The 22,500-nt window shown below is 38.1% G+C and overlaps 1 protein-coding gene across 2 annotated transcripts in view; it reads right to left on the bottom strand.

Moving 5' to 3' along the window:
- The window catches only part of LOC110058005 (heat shock protein 75 kDa, mitochondrial-like), a 53,854-nt gene that overhangs the window by 3,269 nt on the left and 28,085 nt on the right, over nt 1-22,500 (bottom strand). For both annotated transcript variants that reach the window (XM_020764597.2, XM_089272865.1), the window contains 10 exons: nt 20,051-20,133; nt 10,302-10,693; nt 9,383-9,492; nt 7,592-7,665; nt 6,909-6,956; nt 3,965-4,536; nt 3,371-3,428; nt 3,080-3,236; nt 891-973; nt 330-490 (listed from right to left, as the gene is read on the bottom strand). In XM_020764597.2, the coding sequence (XP_020620256.2) occupies nt 330-490; nt 891-973; nt 3,080-3,236; nt 3,371-3,428; nt 3,965-4,536; nt 6,909-6,956; nt 7,592-7,665; nt 9,383-9,492; nt 10,302-10,693; nt 20,051-20,133 (1,738 nt within the window). The remainder of the gene's footprint in view (nt 1-329; nt 491-890; nt 974-3,079; nt 3,237-3,370; nt 3,429-3,964; nt 4,537-6,908; nt 6,957-7,591; nt 7,666-9,382; nt 9,493-10,301; nt 10,694-20,050; nt 20,134-22,500) is intronic.

Below are 22,500 nucleotides of genomic sequence, written 5' to 3'. Positions count from 1 at the left end.
CAAACAACATCATGAGTAACTTGAATCACCATACCTGCCTACTAGCCATTCTTAATCTTGAAGCGGCGGTTGGGGAGGGGGGAGGGGGGAGGGGGGCGGGGTACGAATGGAAAAAAGTTATAACTAATACAATTTAGAATAGAGCCTCCAGTGCCTCTTCGGGGCTTGAAATTACAAGTAAACCCAACGTATTTTTAACTGGCCGAACATCGAATATTTCTGACGTCAACGGTAAAGAATTTATATTCTCCTTCGGCAGCTCAGGAATACATCGGGGATTCAAGGAAGTGAAGTGAAGGAACACAAAACAGACTAATAGACTTATCTACCTGGGGTTGATTTCCAGTGTAGGCTGAAATATCTGATACTTGGCCTTGTCAATGTCTTGGAACTGCTCCGCTCGCATAACTTTGAGCCAGTGCTTAGCTGCCACCATGTCTGGTACAGTCACCATCGCTGGGTGGCTCGTCTCACTCAGATGTTTAGATATCTGATGAGAAATCGTCTAAGAATTACTGACCATTTTGGATACAAGTTTCTCGTCCAGGAAGTTCTGCGAAATATCTCAGACAGTTCTCTCAAGTGAAATTGGTCTAAACTTGTCTCACATGATAAATTTTGGATGGATATATCTCCATCCAAATTTTGCATTTCCCATTTGGACGTTCATTATTTGACTATAGAATTACTTTGACAATAAAACACTCGGCAGAGACTGACCAAAAAAGGATAAAGGGTAATGCAAGTAACTGTTTTGTGTATATTACATAGACGATAAATTGTAAGACTCATGCTATACCTTTTCTCCCGAGTACTAATACTAATTACCTCCTATAATCTATAAACTGCACGTGGAATTCAATCAAACGGGGATATTGAATTTCTTATACCTTTACAACAGAAACTTTCTGTTTTCCAAGGATTACACTGATCCAGTCTGCTAACTCTTTTGCTTGCTCTTCTGTTAGAGATTCTGTAAATAAAAAATGTGCAATTCTTGGGTTGCACGTGACGTCTCATTTTCTAAAATCCAAAACTAAAGGCTGGTTTGCACTAGCCACGGAGTGGTAGTCGGAGTCGTAAAAGCGCTTATGACCTAGTGAAAATCGAAAATCGGAGTCGTAAGCGGAGCCATAAGCTCGATGGAATCGGAGTCGGAAGAATCACAACGTTTCCATTTCTTCCGATTCCGTTTACGACTCCGTTGCTTACGATCCAGTGAAAACTATGATTGTCGGAGGTGGAAGCAAAAGCAGAAGAACCAACCAATCACAGGACCCGGAATCAAACAATGTGACTGGTCAATTCTCCCGCTTCTGCTTGCGACTCCGACAATGCAGTTTTCACTAGATCGTAAGCGACGGAGTCATAAGCGGAATCGGTGTTCTGCTTCTGACTCCGTCGGTTTGATTTCCACTAGATCGCATGGCTCTACGCTTCAGATTACGACTCCGACTACGACTCCGTCGCTAGTGAAAACCAGCCTTAAAGCGCCATCAAAGTTATTATCCTCATCAGGCATAAGAGGGGGTAAATTAAGAAACAATTACTGGATAAGGTTTTTGGGATATCCTGAATGATCAAGGTCGAGGATGGGGTTATCAACCGAAACCGAAGGCTTCGGCTGATAGCCCTTACCGAGACCTTGACTATTCTGGATATTACAAAAACCGAATCTAATAATTGTTTTATTATACATTGAACGAAACAAAAATGGAAGTCATGTTTTTGCTCCTTCACTGACGGCAAGCAACACAGAGCACGCGAACTTGACATGATTACCGTGATTACCCATGCACCGCGGTCATACATGATGTGATTACCCGTGTGACCTTGAGTGTCCTTGACATGATTACTGTGTAATCTGCAGCTAGATGACGTCACAGGCGCTGATTTCAAAAATTCACTGTACGTTTTCGGCAAATCAGAGAAGGGATAGAGCTCAATGTATAATAGCGGAGCTCCGGCGAGGTCATCGAGGTCTCGTGCTTTTTTTGACCAGGTACTAGGTTTTCGATTGGATCGCGGGCTCAAGCCAGGTTATTACGCTGGGGAGAGGGAGGGAGTACATGCAAAGGCAAAATTTCGGCGCAAATTAAACCTTGGTGCGTTGTTGACTTTTCTTCCGACATATTCCTTGCAAAATCGTCTCTTAGAAAGTCCCTGATACATTACGTACGTAATTTCTACAGTCTTGGGTACGCTCATTAGATATGATTTTTTAAAATATAACTAGAAAAAATACTGAAACCACACGCTGAACAATCACATGCTCATAATTGATCATTTTTTGAGTTCTGATTCAGGGAAAAAAATATTCTTTTCATTTATGGTTAATTATTGTAATCAGGAGCTCCGCTTTTAGGCTTGGCTCAATCTATATATTAATATCTGTTAACAATTTTTCAGCTCAATAGCTTGCTTCTTCTGGAAACAGGCATATTTTGAATTTCAGAGTTATGACGGTGCGTGACGTAAAGCTACGAACGCGTTTGTCGAAAAATATATTTTTAGAAGTTAAAGTATTAGGAAAAGTTCTTATTTAAATGTTTACTTGATCAGTTCAGATAATTAATCGCCTAGATAGCCAAAGTAAGTTCCAGATGTTTACACTATTTTCTGGCCGGGTTGGTGTACCATGGAGGTACACCAACATGGCGGCTCCATACTGGGATCTGTAAATTTGTGCAAAATATCTCGACCAATAAGTTTGGGAAAACGTACAGACCTAAAACTTGGAGAAATGTCTTCTTTATTTATCTCCTATAACATCATAATTTCTTGACTTTACACACTGAATGGTTTTCGAATTATTTTCTTATTGCGTGACAGTGCAACTCAAGAATACATGTATGTACTTATCCCGTAAGATAGAGCGAGTGTGACTTTGTGGACCACCGAGCATGTCCTCACAGTCAATTAGGAAACAAGGTGACTCGTGCCCCACTTCAATTTGTTCGACTAGTCTATCTTATTTTTCATCGTCTCTCTCTACTCTACTGCAACAGCATTACTCCAAGTTACTGATAGTTGGGTTATGAACACTGATCGTGGTATTTCATATCATATGGATACAAACCTGGTGACTGGTCACATTCACTTGCTTCCGCTGACTCAACCAGTTTGGCTTCTCTGTCAACTGAAAAGTGATTCTCGGCAGCCATGATAGTCTTCCCGTCAAATTTACTGAGGTAGTGTAGGGCAATATCATCTTGTTCATTGTAAGTAAACAAAACCTAATAACAAAACATACAGATACCGAAGGCTTCAACTCACGTAAATAGCTGCGTGTTTGTATCGCTTCAGTCTTTTCAAAAGACCGGGATAAGATGATTCGGTCAGCAGAAGTTTTGCCCATCAAGAAACCTACCTCCACATCGTCTTTCTTCAGCGCCTCATAGTATGGAGATGTCTCTGCAACTTCACGACTTAAAATGGAAGCAGTAAATATGCAATCTATTAGTTGTCGACATCATTACGAAGAACAGATAGATATACCAGTTTTATAATTACATTAATTTTAAGTTCCTAAATTCAGTGGAATCGAGTGGTTTAGTTTTGTTGTGTAGTGACTGGTTCGAGAGTGGTAATCTGGAGGTCATAGGCACTCTTTCTAGTTACTAGCTGAATTTGTTCTTGATAGTCTTGATAGTCCTCATACACGCTTTACAAAAGGCCAGCCAACTGGTCTGCCTTCCATAGGAATTTCCACGCTGTTTTGTATGTTTTGATGGAATACCTGCAAACTAACTAGATTACTAAACTAGGCTAGCAATCGTGCATTCAAATGCTAAACATAAATTAACAAACTACTACATAAAGCACCGTGCAACATTGCCATCATTGTAGCAAACGTACGTAACAATTGTTGTTGTTCAAGTTGCTTATCCTTTTCTGATAAAGAAAAAGGACAGTAAACGAGTTCACAAATTTATAACCACAAGTGATTAAAGTCACTATGTACCTGGGAGCACACAAGTAATAGATATTCTTCTGAGTTGGTTTCATGCGTGACACATACACAGGCAGTGACGACAGAACTCCAGTTTTTTCATGAGATGATTCGAACAGCAAAAGTTTTGCTATCTCTTGTTTCGTATCTTCACTGTTAGTGCCAACAATTCCTTCACGAAAAAAAGTGCTACAATCCTTGAAGAATTTTTCATACTTAACTCTGTCCTTCTTTTGTTGTTGTTGAAGAAATTTGACAATTCTAGCCGATAGCACCTCACTGAGCTTGTTTATAAGCGCACTGTCTTGAAGAAGCTCACGACTAAGGTTAAGTGGAATATCCTCGCTGTCGACAACTCCCTTAACAAACCGCAGCCAGTTTGGCAAAACGTTGTGAGCCTTGGACTGAATAAGAACTTTCCTGCTGTAAAGTGAGACTCCATGCTCCATTTGCTGAACAGTGAATAACTGTGGAAGAGTTTCGGGGATGTAAAATATACTACGGATGTTTAAAGGAGCATCTGTCTTGTAATGAAGAGTATATCTTGGCTTGTCATACGTCTTCGCAATAAATTGGTAAAACTCCTGTCATAAAAACAATCAAGAGAAATATGCTAAATATGCTGACACCATTTTGTTGCTATATTTGGTAATAACATGTATGTGGATGAAAGCGAAGTACAACTAGTTCCCTCGGAGTTGGTCATCAGTTAGCTGACAGTTATAAACAAACAGCTTACTTGTACATTAACTGAAATCATTAGTCAACTGTCCATCACCAACAGAGGCAACATGTAAAAATAATTTGATATAATTGTGAAAAATTTGGAGTTTCTAAACTCCATAGGACTTCATAGGACTTCAGAAAACTGAATTTAAGGTCACCGAACACCTTTAGAGGTGTCTCGCGTCCAAGCGACGTAGAGCGTCCGGTTTAAACTGTAGAAACTTCAACCCCTATATCAAGTTGAAGCTTACAGAGCTGGCTATCAAACTACTACTACTGCTACTGCTACTGCTACTGCTACTGCTGATAATAATAATTTTTATTTTAATTCAATAACAATTGTATTAAAATCATTGAAAAAGGGGGCAAAATGTAGTTTACAGAAATGAATAAAATGGAGAAAACCTGAGAATTGGAATGACTTGTTTAAAATGTCACAGAAACGTAGCGAAAGTATTTGCAGTTTGCGTCATCGATTGTACGCGAGAAGCAATTAAAAAAAAAACAAAAGAAAATAACTCTCAAACTTTACAATACACATTCTACTATTTATGGAGTCTTACTAGTTCTCGCATGAATACTACTAATAGTAAAAATACTATATAATTATATATTTTTACAATGCCAGCCGAGACATTGTCTCAATAAAAGTTATTTTCCAAAAGGTTAAAATTGCGTCTCTTCGTTCTTGAACCTCTAAGACAGAGTAATGATGACCGTAGAATGGCAAAAGAGACTTTCGCCCGGAGCCATGCGACCGTAGTGGCGTAATCTTCTCTCTTCTTAATGGAGAGGAGTTCCGAAAGGCTGTTGTGATACCTCTTGCACTCCTCCACCATTCCGCCCGTCGTAGTAAATACTAGCGGCGTGAATGCTCCGTGATCTACCTCCATTACTCTCCTTCTCATTTTCATGATTTCAAAAGATTTGTTTGGGACTGAGATCTCGGTAGGAATCTGCATTTGGGTGGCAAACCCGGGCCGAGCATCAGGGGCTCTGTTAGCGCCCCTGTAATAATAATGATAATGATAACAATAATAAAATTAATTTAATAATAATAATAATAATAGTAACAGTAATAGTAATAGTAATAGTAATAGTAATAGTGATAGTAATAGTAATAGTAATAGTAATAGTAATAGTAATAGTAATAGTAATAGTAATAGTAATAGTAATAGTAATAGTAATAATAATAATATTTAACATTTCTATAGCGCAAATTAACATATAAATATGATCAAATGCGCTTTACAGTAACACATACAATCCTAAAAAGAAAATTAAAATCCGCAAAACGCGGCGCTTTGGGTCCGGAAACAAATTAAATTAGCGAAAAAAAATTCGCTTTGACATGTAGTTTTTAAAAGGTGAGCTCACATTAAGAGGTCGGGAAACAGTCGTCAAAATTTTTGGTATAGTTTGATAGCAAGAGAAGATCAAGGAGATTATCTCTTGTTGATAGCGAGCTCTACAAGCTTTAATTTGAAATAGGGGTTTAGGTATCTACAGTTTAAACCGGACAAACTACGTCGCTTGGACGTGAGACACCTCTAATGATATACGGTAACCTTGAAGAGACCAATCTGGTACATAGCTCAATCTTTATTTGACCCCTAAGATATAGCAAGACATGCAAACAATACCTAAATGACTATAATGCAATTATCATTGAATGCATTCATCTATGAGGAAATGTTAAAAAATGGCTTGCCAGATCTATTTCAATCAACAACACAGTCTGATGGCAAGAAGTCTTCCAAAAGTTACCTTGTGAGTTGATGTTTTAAAACCTAACCTTCACAACCCTAAGCATGACAACAAACATCAATATGATCCCCGCCCCCACCCCTCCTCCAGGTTCTAGGCTAAATCATCAAATACATTAGTTGCAGTTTCAACTTTGTTGGTCAGATGTCAGTGATCGTTACTAAGAAAAGTCTTTTCTTTACCCTAAAACATTCCAAATTTCATGCAATCTAAAAAAGTACACGTTCTGTTACTTTTGAACTGTATACTTTAGTCTTTGTATCAATAATAATATGGACATCCAGACAATTAACATTCTTGAGCGTGTTCTTTTGTTGTCCATGGCTGAACGTTACTTTTTGTTACAGCTGTTCGGATGTTACTTCCAAAGTGACACAAGTAGTACATGTCCTAATAGTTCCAAAACCCCTCGTACTACTTGAAAATAATTTTAATTTTTAATAGTAAATTTTATCAAACAAACCTCATGTTCTTCCGCACTTATATCCCTGGGATCCAACATCCACAATGGCTTCAAAGGGAAAAAGACCAATGAGAAATGTGGTAAAGTAATGAGCAATGCAATCTGCTGCTAAAATTCATCAACAGGGGTAAAATGAGAAAAGCACATAGGGATACTTTCCAATTTTTTGTAAATGAATACAGTTCAACCTCTATTAAATGCCCACCCTCGGGGAAATGGATAGTGGCCACTTAAAAGGGGCTGGCCGCTTAATAGAGGTAAAAACAATAGAAAAAACCTCATCGGGACTTTGACTACTGGCCGTCTTATTGGGGTGGCTATTTAATAGGTGGCCGCTTAATAGGGGTTCAACTGTATTTGGTCAATTTCTACAACATGCTTTCTAACATTGCCAGAATTTTGCAAGATATATGGAGACAAACTTAAAAGAGGCAGCCATAGTGCTCAGCAATTGAGAGGGAAATCCAAAAAACTATTGTAATTTGTGCAGAAAACCCAGTTGTAAAGGAAAGATACAGTAAGTGCATGAGCGATGACAGGGCGAGCGAGGACCTTTTGTTGTTAAATTTCCCTAGGTCTCATACTCTTCCAGCATCAAAAATTAAGATTTTGTAGTTAATATTCAGTGTATTCAAAAGTGATAAATCATGCTTAAACTTGAAAAAAAAAAAGTTTACAAAAACCTGAATGGTGTTAATGCATGTGCCATCCAGATATATTGGGAAACCAACAAAGTTACTGTATTTCTTTATGATATCTGTAATGAGACAGAAATGAATGTGCTGAAAGAGCAATGGCATTGCAACATAATGTACCAGTGGAACAATACAGTGAGTCTCATAAGTCTTTTTTGATTTAAACAATATGAATAATCACTTGATGACTGGCCCCAAGGGAAATAGTGAGTTTTTTCTCCCCAAGACTGTCAACACTGAGGGTCAAGGGGAAATAAAACTCACTGTTTCCCATGGAGCCAGTCATTAAGTGTTTTGTTATACCTCCCAACCCAAAAATAGAAAAAAAAAATTATTTGCCACAGTTTCAAGGTGCATGACCTGCTCACATGTGAGTTGAAACTTTAAGTTATTGTTTCCCTATGGAGTTAGTCAGTTTTGACCCATGACACATTCTCCTCCAATTGGAAAAGGTATTTGAGTTAGGTGGTAGTAACAAGATTAATGTGTTTTGAACAAGCTCCAGGATAAAAGTGTGTAGAACTGTACTTTATTATAAAGATACATGTACAAGTGTTTTACTGGAAAATACACCACTTGTAAAGATAATAACTCGTGTGAAACTACATTATGGACCGTAGCACTTGGCGTATTTTCCATATCCTTACTAGTAAAGAAATTGATGATGTCATGTCCTGCTTTTTCACAGGTGATTGTGCAAACACACATTTTGTCAAAATAATAAAAAGACATGAATTTTATTTTCAAGTGACAAAAACACAATATTTTACAAACCAGTGCAATGAGTGAACAAAATATTGTTTTTACACCATCACCACCATGTTATACTCTCTATATGTTGGACATCACTTACCAACCTTCATCACAGTATAATTTGTTATACATTTATTCATTTAAGTTATTTATCTACTCTTAACTGTACAAACATAAAATTATTGTTTTTAATGTTCAATTTATTGTTATTATTATTATTATTATTATTATTATTATTATTTATTTTTTGGGGGGGGGTGGTTGCATGTATGTACTGTAGCAATGTAACAGGAATTTAGCTATACACACAAATTTGGTGTTTCATACATAACATACTACCACTGTGAAAATCATCTGATAATTCCTTTACATTTCATGTACAGTATATAAGTATGGTCAGCGCGGTGCTTTATAAAAGTGTTAACTACTTGGCTATACAATTTGAACACAAAATTGCTGTTTCAATACCAGTCCTACAAGAATACTGTCCACTGAATTTCTGATTGAGGCCAAATATGGGAGCTCTACATATTAGAATTTCTGTAATTATTATTGTTGTTTAATTTTATTTAATTCATGTTTATATGTTTTACATATTTTTGTGCTTAGTTTTAATGTAATAATTTTATAACATAACAAACTGGTCAACAATGAAACGAAGAATTCCAATTGGTTCCTTTATGAGTGGTCCAAATCAAACTGACTTGTTTTTTTTTAATACTACAATATTTTTTTTAAAACATTGTACAAAAGAAAACAATTATCTTTTATACTTCATGTTTAGGAGAAAGTTTCAAATGAATTTTCACAAATAAAAGCAACCTGAAAATGAAAATATATTCTAAACTTTGGCACACATGTTATCAACAATGAATGGACATGTATGTCTATTGGCAGAGTTTTCAAAGAGCATGGTTCATAAACTAGCAAAAAAAAAAGTTTGACCAATATTTCACCAATGCAGATTTCACACTAAGTTCAATAACAAATGGAGATAAATAAACTATATAATTCAGTCAGCGTAACCTTCAACTGTAGTTTTGAGGGAAAAATTCTTAAAGGCTTCCTTTAATTGCATGACCACTTTCGTTCCCCGAGATACATTCTCTGCCTCAGCAATCTCAAATGAGCCAGATCTGAAACACCAAAGTATTTAAAAGTAAATCAAAGTCAAATGTTACAAGAAAAAAAAAAACTGCAGCATTTCATCCATCCTTTTGTTAACCAAAGGAAATATAAGGGATTTGTCCAAATAATCAGGTGAAACAATAATTATTAAAGGTTTTTTTTCTACAAGTAGCTTAAAAGGAACCACTGTTAATTTTGAAATTATTTAAGAAATTGTTTTGATGTTGAATTGGCTAAAACATGGTGCATGTTTGAGCTACTCAAGAGTGGCGATTCCCCAATATAAGCAAAACTCTGAAAGTAATAGGCCCTTTGCAGCTGGGGTCACGTGACCAAAGTTTTCTGTGAGAATTTTTATATTCTGGGCTATAACTTAAAGAATGCCAGAAATGGAAAGAGCACGTCGAAAATACCAAAATGGCCAAGTTTGAGGCCCCTGGCTTTAAAGAGTAAGTTTATACGACAGTTTGAATTTTCGGAAAATTTAGAGGATTTGTATGTAAAATGTTGCTGGGGAGCAAGGTCTTGCTCTCCAGCAACTTTTTCCATACAAATCTTCTTATTCTTTTAAAAATTCAGACTGTCATAAAATCTCCTTCTTTAATGATGGGGGCCTCAAACTTGGCCATTTTGATATTTTTGACATGCTTTTTCCATTTCTGGCATTCGTTAAGTTATAGCCCATAATTTTGTGAAAAACAGGTCACATGATGGCTTAGCTGCAAAGGGCCTATTACAGAAGAAAGCTTTTTGGTGACTTTCAGAACTTTACAATTACCGGTACATGTACATACTTTTTAACTATAAAAGGAATTACCCATCTGATGTCCACAAAAATCCCTTACTGTCTGGAGAAAAAGAACGTGTGTACACATCAACTCTGTCTGCCACCATGAATGTGGAATAGAAGCCCACCCCAAACTGTCCTATAATGCTCTTCTCTCTAGAATCTCCATTTCCTTGTTTTCCAAGCTCATCAAGGAATGCTTTTGATCCTGACCTGGCTATAGTACCCAGGTTACCTAACAGTTCATCTCTTGTCATTCCTATACCATGATCCTTTATTGTCAGTGTTCCTTTCTCCTGATCTGTGGCAATGTTGATTTCAAGAGGAAGTTGACTTTCTGCAACATCCTTTCCAGTCATGAACTGATACTGTAGCTTTTCCAGTGCATCTGAAGCATTAGATATCACTTCCCGAATAAAAACCTGCATTGGATAGCAAGACCCACTATTACATGTAATTCAGTTATACTTGTCATGTCATTACTGTGGTTTTCCAATGACACTTACGTGTTAAAAGAAAGCATGTGCTAAAACCCGTAACAACGAAACGAAACCACTGAAACGAAACCACTGAAACAAGCGAAATGAGCGAAATGAAACCAACGAAACGACTGAAACGAAACAACCGAAACGAAACGACCGAAATGAGTAAAATACTAAGTAAATAAATGAAAAAGTTTAAAAAAAAAGCCTTGATCCCTAGCACGTTATTATGGCAGCCGGATCTCGTACCCAGATCCTGCTCTTAAGCCAAATGTGTGACATCGTGACATCACAAACCTGGAAGGTGGATAAGCGCAAGCCTGTCGAGCAGGAAGACATCGAGAAAAAGGTGGGTATTTTCACATTCTGAATGGTATTCTAGCTAAAACAAGAAATCTAATTTCAAAGAAAGGTTTTCTGGCCGTAATGTGGATTCTTAGACAGTGGCGAATCAAATGGTCTTTTCGAGAATGACTTTGCAGCATTCTTCATATGAACCAGGACTTTCTTTAATATATATCTCTAAAGAAAAACGAGGGTGACTTAACAGGCTTTAATCATATTAATGTCAGGCCTTCATGACTCCTGCAGTTCTCAAAGTAATTTCTTATTAGGCACTCAGCTCCTCACGGATATTCTTGAGATTATGTTTCCGTACATCCTGGGCTTGGGGTTGTCAATTTGCCACCACCTAAGAATCCACGATATGACCAGAAAACCTTTCTTTGAAATTACATTTCTTGTTTTAGCTAGAATGCCATTCAAACTGTGAAAAATACTCACCTTTTTTTCGATGTCTTCGTGGTCGTCGTTGACACCCTTGCGCTCGTCGATCTTTCAGGTTTGAGATGTAAGGATGGCACACATGTGGATCAGGGTATGATATCGGGCTGCCATAGTAATATGCCAGAGAGATCAAGGCTGTTTTTTTTTTAACTTTTTCATTTATTTACTTATTATTTTACTCGTTTCGGTCGTTTCGGTCATTTCAGTTGTTTCGTTTCGGTGGTTTTGTTTTGGTCGTTTCAGTGGTTTCGTTTCGCTCGTTTCGCTCCTTTTGGTGGTTTGGTTTTGGTCGTTTTGTTTCGTTGTTTCGGGTTTTAGTACATGCCTTAAAAGAAATACTTCACGTACAATTCACGTTAGAAGTCCTGTGGAAATGATACTGATAATTACTCATTTCTTGAAACAAAACCGTGACAAAAAAAGCTCTCACACCCTTACAAATTTCGAACCAAAATGAAGATTTCCAAAGTTAGTACAAAGAAACTTATAGACTGCTGAGGGTCTCAAAGGTGGACCAATTTCACCCAAAGCATAAGATAATAAAAAGATTACTGAACACTGTGGAAGTCCACCCTAACACTGCCGTTGTTTGCCGCAGACTTTTTTCTGGTTAAATCATACGCATATATTAAAAATGTTTTAAAAAAAATGAAAGTTGAGAGCAGATTCACTCAATTTCTTTTACTGCTTAGGGATATCCTGTGAAGTAGTTTCATTAGCTATTTTATCATCAGTGTAACTGTTAGGCAGCTAATTAACAATAAGGTAATAACATGACCTTTTGAGGGAATATTGTTTATTTACACCTGTGTAGTGTCATTTGTGGCCTGAGTGCGAAGTGTGAGGGCTGCAAATGTCACTACAAGGATGCAAATAAACAATATTCCCAAAAAAAGACATGCCATTATCATTATTATCAACATATCAAGAATGTGAGTATTATTAAAATAATACAAGTGAATAATGAATTCAAAATCACTTCAAATCATCATGGAACTGTTGATTCAACAAGCTATTAAAGAATCAAGATAATCCAGTGAACTTAATAAAAATTACAGAGAAAATGCTTAAATCATCTATAAATAATAGATACATCACAAAGTTACATGTATCCTTAAAAATGTCTATGCTGGTAATAGATACGTCACAAAGTTACCTGTGAGAGTACAAAAACCTGTGAGAGTACTTGGTGTTAGTGGTAGGCCTTTTTCCGATTTAACTTCAAGCATAGAATTTTCACAGCAATTAACTTAGCTCAACTGGTACTACACAATTGAAGTTAACTTTCAGCTTTCGTTCGTCTCACCATTTCTCGAATTTTTTGATCACACTCGAAGTGGCTTTCTTCATATTTTCTGCCTGACCTTTTGCTTCTACTTTGTCCAAATCCTGCAGCCCCAAAGCTGAGTTTGGATGGCTAATTTCTTCCATTACTTCAGTTTTCATTCGGTGATACTTCGACGACTGAAAAAAACTGCAGTTTAAAACTAGAGTTTCACAAGTGAAAGGTTTTCCTGCGTCGGCACTATGCTTACTCTAATTGGTTAAAATCCATCGGATGATGAAGCAAGAACCAATCAGCTGCAGGGCTGATAATGCATCAGCAGCCCGTTGTCAGTCATTCGTGGCCTGCTGAGCATGTGTTTTCAAGAGGCCGAATTTTTATTTGGCCATGTATGTTGACAGTAATTAAGAAGGCCATTCCAAATTTATATTTACTGCATTATTTACTCATTTTAATGTATGGTAATGTACCCTGGGGGACGTAAATCTAGCTTTTTGATGCAAGGAGGGCTGTTAATGTCATTAACAAACAATAATGGCTCTGCTTAGCTGTGAATTAGGGCAAGTATGTAGAGGTGCAGTACAATGCCATTAAACCCTGGATTTTTGTTCAGGAAGAAACTTTACTTCTGGCTGGACTGCTCCTAGTCAGCAAACTTCATGACACCTTTTAATTCTTTCCACAGAATTTCCAACCTCATTTACAATGTAGTTCCTTCGCTCCATACGGGTCTGTTTAGCTTTCTTTTTGAAACATTTCAGTCAACTGGCGCCCGTTTTATAAACCTCATTGCCATAGAAGTTTCCGTAGAGAGCTACACCTCTATGCTTTAACACCGATCACTTTGTACTTCTCTTCTTGCATGTACATATAAAATGGTGGCATGTTACCACGGTTACCACCAGTTTTTGGTCTGTTGTAGAAGGTTTTATTCAACCCTATGCCCAAACTGATTTATTAATGATCATTTCCACATAATGAACTCTATGGCTCTATGATCACACATATATCTAGATGATGAACTCTATGGCTCTGTACAGCTGTACAGCTGTATGGTTCTATGGCTCTATGATCACACATATCAAGATAATTAACTGCACGGCTCTACGGCTCTTCAGTTCTACAATTCTACGGCTCTGGATCAATGGCTCTACCATCACACATTTTTACATTACTAACATACTGCAGGAAAGTAAAATATATACGGTCATACTAACATACTGAAGGGAAGTAAAATATATGGTTGTACTAACATACTGAAGGAAAGGGAAATATATGGTCATACCAATGTACTGAAGGAAGTAAAATATACGGTCGTACTAACATACTGAAGGAAAGTAAAATATACGGCCGTACTAATGTACAGAAGGGAAGTAAAATATACGATCATACTAATATACTAAAGGCAAGTAAAATATACAGTCATACTAGCATACTGAAGGAAAGTAAAATATATGGTCGTATGAAAGTTCTAAAGGAAAGTAAAATATATGGAAGGAATCGTTCAACCAACCAGATTGCTGGAAACTCTTTGTTCAGCTCTGAAATTACGCTAGTTAATATAATATACAGATTTAGCCAAGCCTAAAATCAGAGTTCCTGGGCCAGGTTGTTTAAGGCCCAATTAATTAAGCTACCCCAGGATAAGCAAGAATTTTGATTTGAGTTTTGGAACTTTGTGGTGAGGTTTTCTGTACATTGTTTGGTCTTCTGTTTGGAGTTTGAATAATCTCAAAATACACAAAACAAAAGCAGTGAAAAACATTTGTATACAAGAAAAATTTATACTTCGGTTAACTTTTAATCCTGGGTTAGCTTTAACTAGCTTCTGAACAACCTAGTCCTGATTACAGCAAGTTAACCTGACATGAGCCCACACTCCAATTGAAAACCAGCACTTGGTCAGCAGTCAACTTAAAAAAACCTGTGACCTCGATGAGCTCTAAACTTGAGCCTGTGATATGGTAATTGATACTGGTCAGCAGATACCTTGTTTTGACAGGAGTTACAGTCAAACTCATAAAACCGTTAACACCTAAAATATGTCTGGAATGTTTCTTGTGTTACAACCAATCATGAGCAAGATCTTCAACCACAGAAACCACAGTCACAGAACAAATTTGCTTTGCTTCAAAAGGTTTAAAAAGAAATCCTCTATTTCGGTTATACAAGAAATTAGATACTTACTGTTACAGGCTATTTAAACACTAGTGAAGAAGGTGTGGGATATTTTTAACATGAAAAAACTATTTTCGCAAACCAATGCAATGTGCCAGGCCGACATGACTGGTGCCTGTTGAATCACTCAAGTGCAAACGATCCAAATCAGTGCTTTCACTCTTTCGTTTCCTTATTTTGATAACAACAAAAAGCGACAAGAGTAATATTGTCGAGGAAAAGGTTGTTGTTATTCATCGTGGTAGATGCAATAATAAAGTGTATTATCGTTTGTCTCACAATGTAGTCACTTGAGATGTAGATCGTGACGTTTCGACTGCTTACTGCTAGTCTTCTTCAGGCGATAAGGCCGACTGATTGCACGGTATCATTTATATCACAAAGGTCGGCTGTGATTGGTGCATTTCGATCCTCCTATTGTTCCATTATTCCGGCGAGTAGCTGTTCCCTCAGTGGTCCGCTGTTGTACCGTTCTCCTGTTGTTGTGTTTCTTGATCGTGGGCATACATGCTTCAGGAATTTCAATTCCACTATCCCTGTTGATGTTGTTGGGGTGAAGTCTTATGTGAATAGCTTCCTTGACCCTACGTGTGTACCAGTGAGGATCTCGATCAATAAACTTGACCTCATTCCAGATAGGATAGTGGCCGGTCTCGTGGGTGTGTTCAGAAACGGCAGAGGTCTGGGTTCGGGTGAGTCGTATATCCCTGTCGTGTTCTTTGATCCTCTCCTGCATAGATCTCCCTGTTTCCCCAATGTAGACTTTGCCGCACTCACAGGGAATCCTGTAGACAACACCATCTTGTTTAGCCGGGTTGACGGTGTCCTTTGGTCGCACTAAGTGTGACTGAAGTGTCGTGTCGGACTTAAAGACGGTGCGAATGCCTTGTTGTTCTAGGCAACGGCGGAGAGACTCCGAAACTCCTTGGACATAAGGTAAAACGGTGGTGGATTTAAATTCCGCGACAGGCTCTCTTCTTGGGGTTGTTCGTGCCTTTGTGATCTTCTGTACAAAAGAGGAGGGATATCCGTTAGAAACAAGTACAGATGATAGATGTTTCTTCTCTCTAGCGATTACTGATGGTTTGGTGATGAGACGTTTAGCCCGGTCGTACAGACACTTCACAATACCGCGCTTTACTGAACGAGGGTGGTGTGAATCATACGCTAGGTACTGATCAGTATGTGTTGGTTTCCTGTAGACATTGGTGGTAAGGCGGCCATCAGGTTCTCTGTAAACTGACGTGTCGAGAAAGGCAATCTTGTTGTTGTTCTCGATCTCCATGGTGAATTTAAATCCACCGCCATTTTACCTTATGTCCAAGGAGTTTTAGAGTCTCTCCGCCGCTGCCTAGAACAACAAGGCATTCGCACCGTCTTTAAGTCCGACATGACACTTCGGTCACACTTAGTGCGACCAAAGGACACCGTCAACCCGGCTAAACAAGATGGTGTTGTCTACAGGATTCCCTGTGAGTGTGGCAAAGTCTACATCGGGGAAACAGGGAGATCTATGCAGGAGAGGATCAAAGAACAAGACAGGGATATACGACTCGCCCGAACCCAGACCTCTGCCGTTTCTGAACACACCCATGAGACCGGCCACTATCCTATCTGGAATGAGGTCAAGTTTATTGATCGAGATCCTCACTGGTACACACGTAGGGTCAAGGAAGCTATTCACATAAGACTTCACCCCAACAACATCAACAGGGATAGTGGAATTGAAATTCCTGAAGCATGGATACCCACGATCAAGAAACACAACAACAGGAGAACGGTACAACAGCGGACCACTGAGGGAACAGCTACTCGCTGGAATAATGGAACAATAGGAGGATCGAAATGCACCAATCACAGCCGACCTTTGTGATATAAATGATACCGTGCAATCAGTCGACCTTATCGCCTGAAGAAGACTAGCAGTAAGCAGTCGAAACGTCGCGATCTACATCTCAAGTGACTACATCGTGAGAGAGTAATATTGATGAAAATGGAACTCTTCCATTGTATTTTTACAATATCTGAATCAAGTGCAAATTTATTTGGGAAGGAACAGTGGAAAATTGAGGTGTTTACTGTTTGCTACAACTAATTCCAAAATTTGCAAACATTTGCATTTATTGTTGGCAATTTTCCAGGGACTTTAGATCACAGAATCACTGGGTTGAAAGGCTTGTGATTATTTGCTAAAATAAATCGAGTTGCTAGTTTAACCAAAGATGAAACCAAGGTTAGCGACACCACCAAAATTTAAAATTTTTATTCATCCCTATTTATAGCCCTGTCAAATTAACCATCACTTCACTTGAGTAAGCGTATGCATCAGCGGGATTCTTGCTTTCCAAAATCCCTTGAGCTAAGTCCTGGATGTGGTTCTCGATACAAAAGGATAGCAGTTATTCAGACTTTCAGTTACATACAAAGGCAGAGGGTGTATCTTGGGACAAAACGAAAACCAAAAACTTAATTTACAGTTCTGTGACTGATGCAATACATCCGTTTTCTGTGGTTTCTGTGGTTGAAGATCTCACTCATGATTGGTCATAACACAATAAACATTCCAGACATGTTTTAGGTGTTCGTGGTTTTATGAGTTTGTCTGTAATTGACCATAACAGGGATGTCTAATATCAAAGAAGGATGATATCATTCAAGGCTGTTCATTCGCCTTCAAGCACTTGAATAGCCTGTGAATTAGAGATCATGCCAAAAGTATCAGGTTATACAAGATCTCGAATCGAGGTCCTTGACAAACAAGGTCTCACCCCAGTTGCAATATTAAGGTCCTTGAAGAATGAAGGTTTGAGTGCTAGTCTCGCTAGTGTTACTTGAATCATTGAGAAGCTACGAAATACATACATACATACATACATGCATACATACATCATACATCATTTATTTGTTTTTGCAGGTTGCTACATAGGCAGCATAAGCCGATGTGGACCTACAGGCTCCGTGGCAAATTTACCGCGTTCTGGAAGACCTAAAAAGCTGTCTGAGGAAGCAAGAGCTTTCATTGATCAGCAAATGCAAACAAATGGGGAGATGACAAGCAGCCAGATCCAGAAGAAGCTGGAGAAATATATTGATCACATTTTGTACAAGGCCATCCCAGCTGTGGTGGAGGTTCAAGGCACTGCCACCAAGTTTTAAAGACGGCTCTTTTCGGAGCCACTGCGCCCTGCTTCGTATAATGTGGATTGGACATTGCACTGTAGGTCGCTAAAAATGGCTCTTTCAGGAGCCACCACATCTGATAAAAGTCAATGACCAACAGTAGATCTTTGCGTTTCATACAATACAGAATTTAATGAATTACAGTAACAAGCCATCCCTTCATTGAAAACATACATACTAAACTTGCACACCACAATTTCCTTCCAATACTTTATTAAATTGGCCGAGCTTTGAATGCATAACAACAAAAAGCAATAGCCTGTTGCAGGCTCTCGAATGGGCGGGGCGAGCAGAAAAGCGGCCGAAGGAGAGAAAAAATTCTCTTGCTCACCGCCGACTATTCAAGAGCCTAGAACAGACCACAAAAGCGGAGAAATATAAATTCCAGTTTCTTCAACCGCTTATTTCTCTAACCAAAAGTCCCTGCCCTTTACACAGTCACACAGTGAAGTTTTACCTGCCTCCTTTTTTTTGCACTGTTTCAATTAAACACACACGTGTAATCAATCCTTCAAATTAGTGTTTTAAAGCTGACAGTTCGAGTAAAACATTTCATGAAATCATTTGTTTCTTACACAAATTGTTGGTTTTCTAGCCTTAGAAAAAAAATGTAAAGTCATGCATTCATAAACAACACAAGTATGTGAATGCAGACGTAATGCCGGCGGTCGCTTTGTCTCAGCTACTTCGTCGGCAGAGACAAGGCGACGACCGGATATACGTCCACGTAAAGCTGTAAGGGAACTGGGTCGAATAAACACAAGGATGTTGTTCCGAGCGATCGGCATCTACTCAAAATGTTCATTGTTGTGAAAGCATTCATAGCAAACCTTCACGCTTCAGAATTTGGGCTTTATCGGATCATTGATGTCAATTTGCTTTAGTGGATTTAACACAAAGAACTGCTGATGTTTTCGTTTTTATGTGGAACAAACAGAGCTTGCTGACTTTACGAAAATGGTAAGTGTTGGTCTTGTGTGTTGGCAGTACCGTATCCCAACTCAAAGTCAGCAAACTTGTATTAAAAGACTTCGCAAATATCATGTGTAACCTTTCACAGTGTAGCTGCATGTTTTATCCAGTCAGTGATTGATACGTACTATTTGTAAGGTATAAGCTTCGATTCATGGCACACTTTCGAACAATAAAGAAAGATATATTTCGTGTAAGTTACGTGACCATTTGAACGTATGATCACATAGAGGAGTTCACAAGAAGGCTACTGAACTATTGTTGAATATCTAGCGAAATATCGTGTCCTGGCTAGCGAAATAACGCGATTTGTCAGTGAGGCAATCAAAGTTCAAGGAAAAATTGCTCTTTGTCCTAGCAAAATGTCGCGTGAAATGTCGTGAAGTTCAGCTCGAACTTTTGCGCGCAGTTTCGCGTGAAAAATCGGGAAAACAAAGAACGATTTTCGCGCATTTTGCTTGCATTACTTTTTCACAATACTGTACCTTTTTATTTTCACAGGGCCTCACTCCACCTGTGTGCATAATAAATGGGCACCTGTCCATTTGTTTTTTCAAAACACTACGTGTGATGAACTATTGTCTCATCCAGGGGGTGTAGAAGTTTCCTGCTAGTTGCTTAACACTGAAGAAAGCACATGGGTCACTTACTTTTACTTTAATCATTTTCTCAACAGAAATACATACATATTCATATATATAAAGTTGAGGGGGAAAGCCAAAAACAGGAACAAGTTCCCTTACAAATGGTCATCCAAACCACAGAAGAAGAAAAAAAAATTAAATATAACAATAATAGTAATAACAATAAACCGGTTATAATAATAACCAGAGTAAAGTAGCTTGGCCAATATAAAGTAGCTTTAAGGTATACCCACTCCTTATATTATTTCATACCTCTTTCTCTGAGTACAGTGTCTTAGCTACAATGTCCAATAACTGCCTTGTTTCAGCCTGGAATTCATGCTTTTGGGCTTCACCTAGCATGTATGTGGCAAAAGTAACAAAAAGAAGGATATTGGAGTTATGTCACATTTTGTCTTAGTAATCTTGTGAATGTGAGTCCAATATTTAAGGATTTACACTGTTAGGGTGAGTCTTCAGATGGCTCCACAGAGTAATCATTAATCATGTTGTGTGCTAGTGTCATATTTTGAATGCAATTGGTTTTACATGTACACCGTCTTCTTTCAAACTTATAACACATAATAAGTAATGATGAAATATTGTTACATAGCTATTCCCGCTACAGCATGCCCATTCATTGGTTAGTTCATGGTCACATGACATCTAACAATGAAACTGTTACCGCTGAATGCCACGAGCAGGCAACATTGCGTAAACTATGATGTCAAATGGGAAACAGTTTACTATTACCTGCGAAATGTTGACTGCTGTTGCATATGATCAGAGTGTGCAGTTGAAGGTGACCTGATGTTGTCACTGGAATCTCAGCGGGTTTTTCAAAATTTGCTTTTGCTTTGCTATATAACAAATCACTTAATGACTGGTCCCTTGGGGAACAGTTATTAAGTGATAAGTGTTTTACTATCAAGTCTTGAAATTCTGAGCAGTGTGGTTCTGAAGTGTTTGAGAAGAAAGGGGTTAATATTTTTGCTTCAGGCAGTTTATTAGCGTCACTAAATCCGAGATTAGCATCATTACGGACATTACTGTCCCTTCAAGACACAGTCGTCTTGTGTCAAAGTATTCGCAAAGAGAGAGGTCAAGACATATTTTGCTTTCATGCTGTTTTACAGAAGGAGTCGGGAAGAGGCTTATTGTGGTGAGTAAACCAGTGCTTTATATCTTTTATTGACCTTTATTATGTTTTTCTTAAGAGATAATTTTTCACTATGCCACGGCTTTTGGATTACTCATCAATGCGGAGGACTGAAATACTTTAAAAGATGCTTTCCAGTTTTAGATCAATCTCGGCCCCACCAAGGACAAACTAGATATCCATATTTACTCTCCACAGCTTAAGACAAGTAACATTATAATTATTGATCCTTAATTAATTTGGTTGTCGTGTCAAAACTGTGGTTGGAGAGTTTAATGCTGATTTCATAGCCAATTTATAGTTACTTTCAGTAACTTTTAACTTCAGAAGCAGTTCATCAAATGTTATAGATTCACCTTCTTTCAAATCACTAATTTTAATTGGTTTTCCAAGTGCCTTAATGTGTTGTTTTATGTTGAGTCGAGGTGTATTATTCTCCAAAGGATAAAGTATTCAGTTGGCCTCATAGGTAGTCGTTCAGTAGTTAAATTGACAGTCATTCTTTGATTTCTTTCTACAGGTATGAGAGTCCCTGTGAATCTGCCTGTGGCCTTGAGCTACTGTATTTTTATCCCAAGCTTTCACCATTCTATGGCATCATCAGGGAATAAAAGAAAATATTCAATAGTGCGTGACATAAAAGTAGTGCAGTTGACATGAATGATTAGAATATATAATAAAGACAATGAGTGTACATAAACTGATGGAAATATATGATAATATGGACAATTGTGAACTCAGAGAGCTTTTATTTTATCTAGAACAGCTTTATCACTTATACTCAAACATTTTGGGGGTTGCTAATCTGGTTTTCATGCTAAGTCCTCCCTGTCTCGTCTTAGTTGGACATTCAGCAAAAGTTAGAAATTTGTTTCTGTCATTGTCCTGTTGTAAAGTCAAATCTTCAACTTTCACTTGGTGGTGTTCTTGTCGCCCTCATAGGCCAAAGTGCTAAGTGAGCAGCCACCACATGGTGTTAAGTAGAGTGCCTCCTCCAAGCTGGCCATTCTGCCAGAGGACTTCTTCCTCTTCTTTTGTCAAACTTCTACATCAGTTTGGTTGCTTTCCTTTGCCTTGCTCTCGCAGTTTCCTGGCCCTCCCTTTCAGGGCTTTTCTGGAGTTAAGAAACTCCCTATCTTGGATGAAAGACTTTGGATAGGCTTTTGATTTTAGATATCTCTCCAGTGATGCCTGCATTACTTTCAGGCAGTCGGGCTCGTGGTCATCCCCATTTTTCTTTTTGTAGCTTGGCATAAAACTGCAACAGTGTTTGGTCGAGGACATTGTTCTTGTACTCTTCTAAATTTGCTTAGAGTTTCTTTCATTTGCCCACTTTTTGAAAACGTTCTTCCAGTACTCCGTGCTTTTCTTCATGTTTTCATTTTTGTTAGTCTTTTAATTCTTCGATATATTCCTTGTCAACTATCTTGAAACAAGACGCCACTGTTACAGAAAATTTTTTAGCAACAACTTCTCAATAGCATAAGCTGTTGCTAGGTAACCAGAGACCAATCGGGAGTGAGTAATTTTGCCCTCATCAAGAGCAAAATTTAGAAAAAAATAC

This window comes from Orbicella faveolata, unplaced genomic scaffold (assembly GCF_042242905.1).
Source record: "Orbicella faveolata isolate gen_17 unplaced genomic scaffold, um_ofav_v1 contig_35, whole genome shotgun sequence".
Classification (NCBI taxonomy): Eukaryota; Metazoa; Cnidaria; class Anthozoa; order Scleractinia; family Merulinidae; genus Orbicella; species Orbicella faveolata.
The sequence above is the reverse complement of the archived record's forward strand: the minus strand, read 5'-3'. Positions and strand labels throughout refer to the sequence as shown.